This window comes from Esox lucius, chromosome 2, assembly GCF_011004845.1.
Source record: "Esox lucius isolate fEsoLuc1 chromosome 2, fEsoLuc1.pri, whole genome shotgun sequence".
Taxonomy (NCBI): Eukaryota; Metazoa; Chordata; class Actinopteri; order Esociformes; family Esocidae; genus Esox; species Esox lucius.
The window spans coordinates 25,784,236-25,797,746 of record NC_047570.1 but is presented as its reverse complement, the minus strand read 5'-3'; the positions used below and the strand labels follow the sequence as shown (position 1 = coordinate 25,797,746).

General features: G+C 41.1%; 1 protein-coding gene across 3 annotated transcripts; it reads right to left on the bottom strand.

The window, feature by feature from the left end:
- Positions 1–280: 280 nt before the first annotated feature.
- irx6a (iroquois homeobox 6a) lies at positions 281–5,771 on the bottom strand. 3 transcript variants are annotated; one of them, XM_010892674.4, is made up of 7 exons: positions 5,381–5,771; positions 4,292–4,555; positions 3,798–3,907; positions 3,207–3,502; positions 1,840–2,559; positions 1,504–1,615; positions 281–1,179 (listed from the first exon to the last, which is right to left on the bottom strand). In XM_010892674.4, the coding sequence occupies exons 1-6, from the start codon at positions 5,444–5,446 to the stop codon at positions 1,509–1,511; spliced, it is 1,563 nt and encodes a 520-aa protein (XP_010890976.1). In that variant the 5' UTR covers positions 5,447–5,771; the 3' UTR covers positions 281–1,179; positions 1,504–1,508. The 3 variants fall into 3 exon arrangements, with proteins under 3 accessions (XP_010890976.1, XP_010890975.1, XP_010890977.1); XM_010892673.4 differs by having other exon boundaries at positions 1,513–1,615; XM_010892675.4 differs by having other exon boundaries at positions 1,513–1,615; positions 4,292–4,505.
- Positions 5,772–13,511: the final 7,740 nt, after the last annotated feature.

Genomic DNA, 13,511 nt, shown 5'->3' with positions numbered 1-13,511 from the left:
GTATTATGTTGTTAGTCAAGCTCAATATTTAAGTTGAATAGAATAAGAAACCATCTCTCTTTTTTGCCGTAGTTTTAAGCATGACAACCAATGGTAACGTTTTTACGTCCAATGAAATTGGGCGGGCAAAAACAGTCGAACCAAAATCTAACCCTAACAATCCATCTGAATATTACCCCATCGGTATGGTGCTACAAATGACCTTTTAATTAACAAGAGTATTAAGTTATTGCAGCAGCTCTCTACACTGGGGACAAAGCAGTATTCATCCCGTATTCCTGCCTTGTTGCTTGCCTGAACAGTAACAAAGTGTTTGATGCCAGTAGTGATTAGATAATTACAATAGAGAAATGATGTTCCCTTTCTTCGTGGTCTTGTAAAGTTCATTCACGTACTCTGCTGAATTATGACCTTCCAACAATGTTCCAGTTTCATTCGTCGAGTCAAGAAAATAAACTTTGATCAAGTGCAAAAGCCTCAACGGTTTTAATTGGCGGTTGAACCAATGTTAATGTTCAGGAAATAATCATGATGCAGAAACGAGTTCTTGAAAAATGCATTCCTATAAAATCGTTCATTAATGGCAAACACAGAAGAAGCTCACAATAATGTTTTTGAGATCAACACAACACAGTTAACAATTTCGCAGGTCGACATACGCAATACACCTACTCCAAATTCTTAGAGAGACATATTTTAGCAAACTGAAAGACCAACATCAATTCAACCATTTCTACCTTAAATTAGGCAAAAAATAGCATGAAAACATATCTGAAACCATATCTAGACTACATACGTGTAGCCTTACCAAATAATTTAAATAACACGTACGAAATAAATTAACAGACAAGGAATCAAATAATAAATACACAAATATATAACATTGAAACACTACATTGCCCATTGCATACATCATGAATTGACCGTCAGTTCCCATACCGTTGCATTTTACAGTCTTGCATAAAGTCATCGTCACACCATATAAACAATAATTGTGCAAAGTCATGATAGCTTCAACAGTTCGGACAGGGCACAGCTAGCTTTGACTGCGGAGCGCTGCATAGTTCCTAGGTGTTAGGTAGGATGTCCAATGATCGTCGTCATCTCATGTCCTATAGTGCATAGCCTGATATCGGCTAAATAAAAGTTCCACTGCGTAATGTATGTGTGTCCATCAACCTAAGAGAAGAAGAGGAAAAACAGTATGTGCTTACAGTATATCCCTCCTAAGGTCAAATCTCAGCTATAAAGGAAAATGTGTTCCTATTTTAAATAATTAAAAGTAAATTTAATAATTAGTATATTTGTTAACTGATATAGCAAAAGCAGGTAATTCAATAATATATCCACTTTATAGACAAGATCACTTCTGTAATACTGTCAGCCTTACAGAATGGTTTCAGTATAACTGGTGTGATCCAAAAGATTGGGTTATTTCATGTAATGGTTGGATGCTTTTTTGAATTATATAACAGTTGAATGCGTGTTTGTGTGAAGGCTCACCTTCCTCACCTCTTCATCACTGGTCTGAATGCAGTGATCTTGTCATCCTGCAGGCTTGCACATGTGTCATTGAGTTCTGAGGGCTCTGTCTCTGCCTTCCCACTGGAAAACCCTAGAAAACAACACAAGCCACATTTTAGAAACTTGCTTCAGCCATGTAATATTACAAATCCTAAATGTTTTTGGTAATTTATTTCTATTTCTGAAATAAATGTACAGTTTTACTTAGATGATTTTAAAAGGCAAATAGGAGCTATTTAATATTTCCAACATTTAGGCTAACACAATTGGACAGGCTAAATGAAGGCCTAATACATCCCAACATGTTCTGTATACCTTCTATAGTAGAGTACTGACAGGTTTCTGACAGAGCGGCGAAGGAGGAACAATGCAGTTGAAGGGCTTTGTGGTTGTAGCTGCCAGTACTGTAGATCTTTGAGTGCAACAAGGGCCCTTCCTGGAAAGGGTTCTCAGCATTGGATATGTTAGTAGGATCCTGAAGGCCCCTGAGAGGACCACAATGTTCGTTACCAGTCACTGGTAGTCTGGCACCCTGTAGCTGGCAGTCCCCGGCTGTCCTTCCAGTTCGGAGTTCTGAGGCCCTGTGGTCAACTGAGCCCAGGATTACCCCTGTGGCTGCTGTACGCGCCAGAGACCAGATCCTTGGTTTTTCTCGGTCTGACACATCAAAGTGGGACAGAGACACAGTATGAGGGCCCGTAGGAACCGTGGTGGTGGAGGGGGGCTTGGACGTCACCAGTGGATCAATGAAGTCCGAAGGTAGGGCAGATAGAGAGGGCAGGGCAGGTAGGCTCTTTATACCACAGGGGAAGGAATGATGGAAGCTGTTGGGCAGAGCGAGGGAGAGCTCCAAGCTGCAGTCTCTCTTTGAAGGGCCTCCAGGGCCGACACTACCTCCAGACATGGTCCTCTGGAGGTCCTGCTGCTCCTCGTGGCCCTTCTCACAGTCACTATCCAGCTTGTCACAGTCCTCATCCTCCATGTCCTCCAGGTCACTCAGGTTAAGGTCCTTCTCATCTTTACACTCACTGGAATCTGAATGGTGAAATACACCGGAGTATAGGAGGCAGAAAGTAGAAGCACAATCAGATTTTATTCAATTAAACATTGCCATACTCACTCAAAAATGGGGGTGTGAAACAAGACCAGTTCTGTAGTTATAGGTACACTTTTGAAGAATGTTCCCTCAAAGGTACAATTTGGGTCTTTATGGGGACAGAAGAGCACGTTTTGACTAACAGAAATGTTACAGAATGAATTAAAACACAAGAAAGGACAAATGTGTGCCATTTCACCCTCAAGGGGAAGGGCTGCACTGGACCCTGCAGCATTGTGTAGGTCATTTGCTGGTACCATTTGATAAGGTACCAGAATGGACTGGCACTAACGGGTACACAATTGTCTCTCCAAAAGGCACCCCCCCAGCGACATGCTTTTGTACCCTTTTAAGTGCACACTGGTTCTGGGTGTGCAGTAGACTTTTTATATTTCTGAAATATTTAGATACAACACCTTAACAATTGTTTTATGAAGGCAGATAACAGTAATTGCTCCTGTAAGTCATTTGGATAAGAGCATCTGCTAAATGACGAACTTGTCAGTGTAATGTGGATCGCTATGGGGAAGCAACCTGCTTTCAATTCTTTGAAAGACATGTTACGGCACAGGGAAGAAAAGGATACCTTTGGTGACGCAGTCCTGGTCATTTTTATCCAGGTCATCCTTCCTGTCATCTCCGGCTTTATTCTTTGGTGACCAGGTCATCTTGTTCTCCTTCTTTAGTCTCCTCCTGGCATTGGCAAACCAGGTGGACACTTGGGTCAGAGTCATTTTAGTAATGATAGCCAGCATGATCTTCTCTCCCTTGGTGGGGTAGGGGTTCTTCCTGTGCTCATACAGCCATGTTTTCAAGGTACTGGTGGTCTCACGCGTAGCATTCTTCCTCCTAGCTGACCCATTGAAGTCTACTGTTCCATACCTGATAGTAACAACAGGCAACATGTTAGCCATTAGCAACATTAGCATTAGACCTCATTAACTATTTACATAGACCCATGGCTCCCGGAGTGTTGTCTGAAATATAGGCCATACAGCTCTGTTTTATGTATCTGTATAGAGCTTCGTGGAGGTGTGAGAATCATTGATTGTAGTGGGGATTACTAGTCATGCATGACAGGCTGTCATGATGCTTTAGGGTAGGTAAGGTCACAATAAAAGAGAATTCTACAATAATGCTTGACAGATTAGGACTGTACAAAATAGGTATACCATACCTGTCATATTGGTACTGGCCCAGTGAATGATCATATGGATAGTAAGCGGCAGGTTGAGTAATGCCAGAATGCAGAGTGCCTGTGCCATCCTTAATTTCGTACTGAGGATTCTGAAATGTAAAGGGGGGGGGGGGGGGGGCTTTATGAATGACTTAGTAACTTTATTCTTTGTTAGAAATTACTTTGACACATTACTTTTGATTTTCCTTTTTAAGTCTCTAAATATTACAAAGTATGTGTACATTGTATGCTAATTCAACCCCTTACAAATTGGCTACAATAGGCTACTCCTCGAAAAAGAGAAGCTTTAAGAGTTTGCCAGGCTATGAAGACTATTCGATCTCTTCACCAAGTAGGCTATTCAAAGGTAATTTCACGAAGTCAGACTTTTGCTAAAGTTCAAAAACATGGAGATTATTTTATCAAAACCAAGATTGATCGATTTAACCCCAATTCATCCCATTCATTATCCGGTTAAACAATAATGTTTATACCAGCGATGAGTAGATAGCAGCGGAGGGCTCGGTGCTGTAGGGGAAGTAGCTGGCATAATTCTGACTGGCGGCGGCCGCGGCGGCGTAGGGTGAGCTATACATCCCTAGTGCCGCGTTGAGCTCGGTCCGTGTACTGGCCAGGAGCCGGTTCTCATATGACGGGCAGCAGAAGGTAGCTGGAGTCTGGGTACCGCTAGTCCCGTCAGAGACCGACCTGGAAATCGAATCGCAGCAAGTCGTACTGGGGTTTGCCGACACGAAAAACTGCATGAAGAGAATTGTGGAGGACAGACATGTCATTCGTTTTTGCGCATGACTTGAGTTATCTTTATAAATATCGTTTACGTGATGTTGTTTTGAGATACAGGACAATTCAGGTAAGATTGAGAATACGGAGTAAAGCGTGCAGAGTATATGCGTAATTAGATTAACAATTTACGATTTCATTTTACATAAAATTCATGCAATTACAAATGAAATTATGATTAACATATTGGAAATCATGTGTAGCCTATTAGTTCATTTAGCGTTTTAGTTCTATAGAAACTATAACTCCCAAAATGTCCATACAGTGAATTTGATAATCATTTAAGATCTGAAAAGTAACTTTGAGAAGGAAATAACTTATTTTTTGTTGAATACATTTTTGAGAACTTCTATCGCACTCATGTGTCCACTGAAGCCAAACAACAACACAATATTAAAACGTTAAATCAGTAGGCCTACTTCAAGTTGTGTAAGTAATGATAGCGTCCTTGTCACACAAAACCTCTCTTAATTGATTGAAATATAAAGTTGGGAAGGTTAACTTCAACGTGCGTTTTAGCTGCACAGGGGATAGGCTAGAGCCTAATAAGAAACGCGTCTTTTGTCAAATCAAAACAACACGTGAGTTCATTCATAATTCAAAGTAATTGGACCTGTGTTTGTCTATCGATATTTTGATTTAACAAAAGCGTCACTTTAAAATACCTGTCAGTATTCTGAAAGTAACCATTCAATGCTTCAAAGAAAACAAAGAGCACTATTTTGTTTACATAGGCTATTTGTTAATTGAGATAGAAAAACAGCAGGTTGACATTGCCTTACCTGTGAAGTTGCATTGTAAGGATATCCAAATTGAGAGAAAGACATAGCTGCTTCTTTTGTTACCATCAGGAATATTCTTCACCCTTGATCGATTGTAGGCTAACCAATTCTACTTCAAATCCACCTTCTTACACACATTTCCACGCACGGCCTTTCGCTCAATAATAGATGATTGCACTTAAGAGGGAGAGTTGAGGCTGGTACAAACGGCTGCAGATAGTTTTATATATGAATAATCCCCCAAAGAAAATGATAAGAAAATGAAATTAAGCGTCATTAAGTACAAAAAAATGTTGTTGTGTTAGCTGAAGAAGGCTTAAAGGATAACGTAAGACTTGCAAGATATGGGCTCTGCTTGTGCTATTATTTGTGCCTCTATAGTTCTTTAGCATTCACCCATGCAAGGGTATCAGTGTGACGTCATTGTAATCCCGGAACGACAGGACAGCAAGGATAGAATAATGTCTTTGCCAATCACATCTAACATCGCGTTTTCTTAAGGTGTTCTGTGCACTCCCCGTGTCCCCTCGGCTTTGTGCTTTAGTCTTTTTCACTGCTTCACTGATAAGAGTATAAAGAGAAATGGGTTGTTTTGGTGCAGTTATTGAACTGTCAGATAAAGGCTATTGATGATTATCCTGGCCATAATAAAATACATTGAAATCATATGCTATTAATATAACTATTATTTGCCTTTATCGCTTTTTATGTTGCAGTTTTAACTGAAGGCTGTCAGTTGCGTTTTCTTTCATATTAGTTATGCGAATCAACACCAAAAGAAAAATTTTCATTGGAACAAAATATAACATATCCCGTGGCATATTGACATTATAGATAAAAAAAAGTTCAAATCGTTTTTTGTTTTTTTTCATTGGGATTTTGGGATTATAAATATAAAAAGTGAACAGCTCATTAACCCCAAAGGATGGTCGCGGGTTTAACAGGTTTTTACGACCTCTGTCCGCCTCTGTCTGGCCGGCCAGAGGTCCAAGACCGAGTTAATGACGATGATGTTCACATATTTCTCTATTAGAGAGAGGAGAGATGGGAGGAGAAGAGAGCGGCAGGAGGAGAGTAGCGGTCCCAGTAGGAGCGGATGGAAAGGCTTTGGCAGGTCAATAGACGAGTGATTGATGCGTGCCTGGAGACCTACGTGACCATGACGCGTAATGCGTAATTGCATCAATTAACAAATGGATACATGCCCTTGTTTAACTAGCAAGTTACACAATTGTGCGTCTAAAATGGCACACTATACCCTTTATAGTGAATGTCTCTTGTCAAACCGGTTGTGCAGTATATAGGAAATAGGGTACCATTAGGGACGTAGAAACAGTAAAAATCTGTCTGAAATATGAAACCGGAGGAGTTGTGTGCGGAAAAAAACTATGTGGGGAACCCTGAGACTCCAGCTGTAATTAAATACCATTGGAAAGTTGAAAGATGTGGAAGAAATATTGCTCCCTCGCTTAAAATAAAATGAGGGGAAAAAATCTAATGTTAAGGTTTATTAGATTAGGAGGTTCAACGTTCACGAATGTATCTCTCTCCCCTCTCACGCACAATTTGCAATAAAATCCAGTTCTCACAAGCATTTATGCAACACTCAACAGACACACACACACCCACACACACACACATAGCCTAGTTTAATGCATAATGTTATTTTGATTTAAGTTAAAACTATTTCCTATTGACAATAACACGAGTGACGACTCCCAGTGTGTCACCAACCAAATGTGATCTGCTTGATTCCATGCTATTTTCAATGTGAACTCTGTTGTCATAGGTGTTATGAGGGAAATATTTCAAAGCCTCTCCACTCAAATGAAATTGCGCGGTGAGTCCCTGGAGACGCGTCTGCGATTACAGGCTTTCTCTTCGAGTGGCGCCAGAGAGCCGCGAGTAAAGACAATTTTTGATCCCTTCAGAGATTCTCCAAGTAGATAAAAAAAAAGGTTGCAAGCGGGTACAGTGGTCGAATTGTCCCTTATCGATGGTACACTAGGAATTAGCTTCTTTTTTTGACATTATGAGAAATAAATGTTGACCGTGGCCATGGCAACCGTATGTAGATGGTTTGGATAGCGATGCTCCCCTGATTAGATACTGTAGAATAGAGAATATTATAGTCCTTTTAAGAAAAAACTGTGACAGTATTATTTATGTTCCATCTACTGGTGTTTATTAATCTTCAAAACTAATGTGATATGTTTCTCACTCAGTTTACTATAGCTTACATGTATCTTAAAAAAAAAAAAAAGTAACATATTGTAGAGATCCAATGCCAGGTTATCATTCCTCTTCAATTACATAGGAATAATGTTCAGAAGGGAGGTGGAACAAGTTAAATGTGATTGCTTTGCTGTGGTCTCTGCTTTTCACAAGGGCATGCATGATGGCCCAAGTTCATATGGACAGTCTCATGCATAATGTATTAGAAAGCAGTCAGTGTGGATCCCAGTGTATTGTCCCAAATGAACACTAATTGTAAAGGCAATCCTGACTGACCAGTTCGCGACTGCTCTTTAAAATGCCTCATGATTGTATTCAGACACGTTTGAACTGAACATCTATTAACCCATTTCCTTAAGATTCCAATTTCAATTTAGACCTAATTCCTATAAGATGTTTAGTTCTTTTGTCATTAGATTGAATGTGACTGTTTTGTTCACAGTTATTGTTTGTTGTGTGCTTTTTTACTATTTCAAAAGTGGTTCCTGTGAGATTCAGCAGCGACAGAATGCGTTTCATGGTGGGATGTCCATCGCCATGTTCTGTCCATTTCTGGCCCCCAGCCTGGAGAAGCATCTGAAATTGAATTTTGTTTAAATGAGCTGTTAACACAAACCCATCCACTCCTCTCGATTAGTTTTCATCTCTTGTTTTGCCCCCCTGATTTAATCTAATAGGGCTTGTACAGTTGAATGGTTGAAAAAGCACTTTGGAATATTTAGTGCACACAGTACAGTAATCATTCTGAACCACAGATGTCTATGGTGACCCTAAAATGGAGAGGAGTAGACGAATATGCCGAAGAGTCTCTGGTTACTTCAGCCCGGTCCCTGTGGTAAGCACTATCCCTTCTGTTTGAGATCCCGTTCCTCTTCACATTAGGATCCGGCAGAAGACTAAAACCCACACCATGATGAAGGTTAAGTCAACACTGGGGTCTGAACGCCGTGCCTCCAAGCCATCTTCTGCACACTTAATACATTTCTTATGCTGATTTAATGAAGCGCACAAAGCTTTGCCGGGTTTTCATAAGATTATTTCTATACATATATATATTTTTTTTTTTTTCATGAAATGATAATAAGGCCAGACAGATAAAGAACCTGGGGAAGGGATGAGAGGACAAACGTTGAGGTGAGCTATCTCATTAGGGTGAAGTGATATATCCCAATAAATCCACACACCACTCACCTGTGATCCTGATTTATTACAAACACACCACATCTATGGGTGTGTTATCAGCACTGCTGGGTAATGTACATTCTAATGAGCAGTGCTCAGATGCTAAGTGACGTAACCATAGAAACCTATTTTTTTATTTCTCATTTATGTCATTTTGAAGCCAGTCCTTCCCAGAGCTTCTTCAAGTAGTGAGTGCGAACATTTTCATACTTTCTCATACTGACCCCATGTGGGAATCAAACACACAACACTAGCATTGCAAGCACCATGCTCTTACCAAGTGAGTTACAAAAGACTCTGACAATTGCGCCCACATAAAAGGAACCATTACATAGAGTATTTTTTATCAAGTGTTGAGAATGGAGAGAGAACCAACTAATTCAAAAAGTACATTTTATTTTCCATTTTCTAGATTAAATAAGTTAATTTAAATCAAAACGAATGTTCATCCTAAGGTATCACAAAATGCACTGTGATAAAACACTACATTTATGGCCAGTTCAATATGGCATCATATTGAGGCATCATGATTTCGGGCAGGCCTATACTTGAACAAGTAGGTGCTTTAAGGAAAACATATCTTCAACGTATCACGGAGCATACATTTATCAAGATCAAATGGCAAGGACTCACATTGTACTATGTCCTGTTCACCCACCGCATGCCGGCCTTCAACACAGCTAAAGAAAACCTATCAACAAACTCCAGATTATAAGGGTCAAGACTTAACCTTTATTGCAACGAGCGGCACCTGACAGACAAGACCGTGCGCTACGTAGTCTCCACAGATCACATATCAGCTAGGCATGATGGCAGTTATGACTAGTTTAATACAAACATGGGGAAGCTATCACTAGGCCTATTCAAGGAGACCCATTGGCTTTTCATCTGTCTGTTTGTATGAATGGACTACTACCTCTGAGTCCCCAAAACACCATGTGACCTCTGAGAGAACATTATTTTGGATCGGGTTTCCATGTCTTGCCGTCACTAATATAGCAGTGCCATAATCTGCACATCCCAACGACCCATGCCACTGTGTGTGTGTGTGTGTGTGTGTGTGCGCGCGTGCGCGCGCGTTTATGTTTAGGCCGACCGGGCCCCTGGAGGCTATGCTGCTGTAAAGCTATCATCAGTGGTGGTGTCAGGGATTTGTAGCTTGTCACTGAGAGAGCTCCCTGGCAGTGTTTCAGGGAAATAACTGCTTATGGAGAGCCCTGCTCAGTGCGTTGCGTGTGTGAATGGGAGTGTGTCTGTCTTCTTTTCACTTGAAGCATCTGGCCGTGTAGCTGTGTCTATGCGGTGTGTCTGTGTGTGTGTGTGTGTGTGAGTGTGTGTGTGTGGGTGTGGGTGTGGGTGTGGATGTTGGTATACACATGTAGCGTCTTAACATCTTAGGGCTCCTGGCTGTCTGTGTGTGTTTGTTTGCGGAACGTGTTTACAGTACGTGTCTATATTGAGTGTGCCAGTGGTGGTATTGTGTGTTTATCTCGGTACGTTTCGGAACGGTCATGTTTGGGCCTGCCGCATATGTTCAATGTATTTTGGTCCGCACATTGTGTGTGCTGTCAGTGCAGGTCCTTATTTGCCATGTAGCTGAATCTCTGTTTCTGTCCATGTGTTTGTGTATGTGTGGTCTCCCTTAAGATGGCTGCTGGCTCCAGATTGAACTTTCCCATGCGGCACAGGGCCAGTCGCAGCCAGGCAGGAGGAGTGCATCGTGGTCCATCTCTCTGGCCCACAAAGGAAGGCAAGGAGATGCTTTTCATTACTGTCACTCCCATTACCTTCCATACTACAGCCAAGGCTGTCAACACTAAATGAGGCATGGTTGAAATTAAAGCTTGAATCCTTATTTGCTAAATCCATTGTTGGAGATGTATTATGCCCATTTATTCTGGAATAATGCAACTTGCCTCATGAGCTTAGTTTAACTGTCGTGTCATAGGCCTTTCATTCATTTATCTTTATAACGTAGAGTGGTTTGATTTACCAAGGCTCATCTCTCAGCTTTTTCCCAAGAAACAAGTGGGGTGACCATTTTGTTACTGTTTCAGTCTTTAACTTTACTGTTGCTATTATTGGATAGCAATTTCCTGAGAATCTAACGGCAGGGCCGTGATTGAGACATTGATCTGTGTATGATGCTTACATTTTCGGACAGAATGGCAAATAGGTGCTGTATGGCACTTATGGTATGAGTAAAGGTCTTAACCCTAGTAGCCTGGCAACATCTCAAATCTGTCCCTGATGCCACCGTGTCTACCTTATCATCCCCATCATCCAATTGGTTTACTCATTCTCCCTAGCGCTGGGTAACTGTTCCCCAGGTCATTACTGTAAATTAAAACCTTTTCTCAGAGTACTTTCCTGAAAAAATGCCTTTCTGAGATTCAGTCTCTTAGGCTGATCCTGTCCCTCTATTATATATCAGCACTAGGGCTGCAACAACTAATCGATAAAAAAATCGATAACGTCGATAATAAAAATTGTTGGCAACGAATGTCATTATCAATTAGTTGGGTCTACATAACAAATGTCATTATGGAAGAGTTGAGTGTACAGGAGATGTAGCAAACAGGAAACATCTCAAAAGATGGTGGAGGCTACACTGGAGGGAAGTCACATACCACCAAACGTTTCAAAATAGAACCACCTCACGTTTAAGAATGAAACGAAAACCATTTGTTGAAAACCATTTGCAAAGCAGAGCTCTCAAAGACACAGCGAGCGTGACTGTAATGCATAAGCATTCAAAGAGAAAACGCATTGTAGCCGTGATGACGGAAGATTAATAGTGCTCAGCGCGGCACGTTAATATAATATACATTTGTCGTTCATTAGAATTTGTGTTCATGCACTTACCTCTATAACTGAGAAATAGTTAGTCTTGAATGGATGGCTCAGTTAACGTTAACGTCAAGTTTTTCACCAACGAACTGATGGTCTGCTTGAGCACGTTGAGTTTGTGTATGGTTGAACTGCTCCGGCTAGCTAAGCATTCACAACCTTACTGACTAATATACCTATTAGTGTCAAATTTGGTGAGTTCTGTATTTCTCCACAACAGAAACGTTAAGGCGTTTTAATGCTTTACAATTTCCATTGATTTACAGAATCAGTCAAAAGTCTCTCAACCAGCTTCATGATACCCTGGAATGCTTTTCCAACAGTCTTGAAAATGATATCATGATAACCCTTTAGTTTTTGCACATTCTTATTTGTTTTATTACTATCGACTGCAGTTGTTTTAATGAAGGCATTGTAAAAGGGTCAGAAAAACACTGAAAACGTATTTATTTTAATGCAGGTGTTTTATTTATTTTAAATAAAACACCTGCATTTCATTCGGGAATAGATGTCTTCTGATTAATTGATTAATTGAAGTAACAATCAACAGATTCATTGATTACCAAAATTGTTGTTAGTTGCAGCCCTAATCACTACCTATGTTCTGAACAGTGAAGGTGGTTGAGTGTCGTTCGGTCAGGGCTGTCTCGTCGGTCAGTCAGCACCTACTGCACTGAGCTCATGTCTAATGACGCCATAGAGAGAGGGGCCCCAGAGTGGTTACATGAAAAGTAGTGCCAATACAAATAGCTGTTCTTGATTATTCTTTTCATGAATTGTTTTGAAAGGATTCACTAGGAGGTTCTGGGAAGATTACAATGGAAAAGCAACCGGGTAAATTATTTTCTTGAGCTGACGGATTGTAGACTGATCTTTTTTTAAAGAAAATTTGTTTTGAGTTTCTTCATCTGTCCGGTTCCGGGAAGAGTAGGACCATAAACCTCTTCAGAAGAGGTTGTGTGGTTTTAAAACGTGGGGTGTGACAATAGATGCTGGCTTACTCACTATCTTCCCCTGCAGTGAGGCAACGTCAGCTTCAATAACATCACATATATAGAGAAACCTCATATGAAAAGTTCAGGGTGTTGTGCAATCTATAGTATACAATGTTTCTATTGAAAGGACAATAACCTGTCCTGTTGTTGTTTGCTTTTGAAACCATAAGATGGAAAAAATTATGTGAATTAGTCTAGTGTTACACAGGAGAATCATTTAAAAAGAGATTAGTCTTCCATTATATCACATTCTTGTTTTGCTTTTCTGCTTTGGTTTTCAGAGACAACTGATTTGTAGTTGACCGTATTTAGCTATTGGTAATTTTACAGGTCTGAGAAAAACAACCTGATCACTTTTATGTGTAGATAAGTGTGTCTACTCAGGGCTAACTACCACCAGTTGGCCATGGTCCTGTGTCGGCCATGTGTGAACCTAACGTAGCACATCTGCTTTTCAGGGCAAAAAGTGGAAGACGCCATATCCCTGAGAACTGGATGTGTTCTGTTGTTGTCAAAGGCACTGAAGAGGCCCTACGTAGAGAGAACCCCGGTGCTATACTGCGGCAACATACCCCTGCCCCGGCCTCAACCCTATCTCCATACCCCTGCCCCGGCCTCAACCCTATCTCTATACCCCTGCCCCGGCCTCAACCCTATCTCTATAACCCTGCCCCGGCCTCAACCCTATCTCCATACCCCTGCCCCGGCCTCAACCCTATCTCCATACCCCTGCCCCGGCCTCAACCCTATCTCTATAACGGCCCCGGCCTCAACCCTATCTCTATACCCCTGCCCCGGCCTCAACCCTATCTCTATACCCCTGCCCCGGCCTCAACCCTATCTCTATACCCCTGCCCCGGCCTCAACCC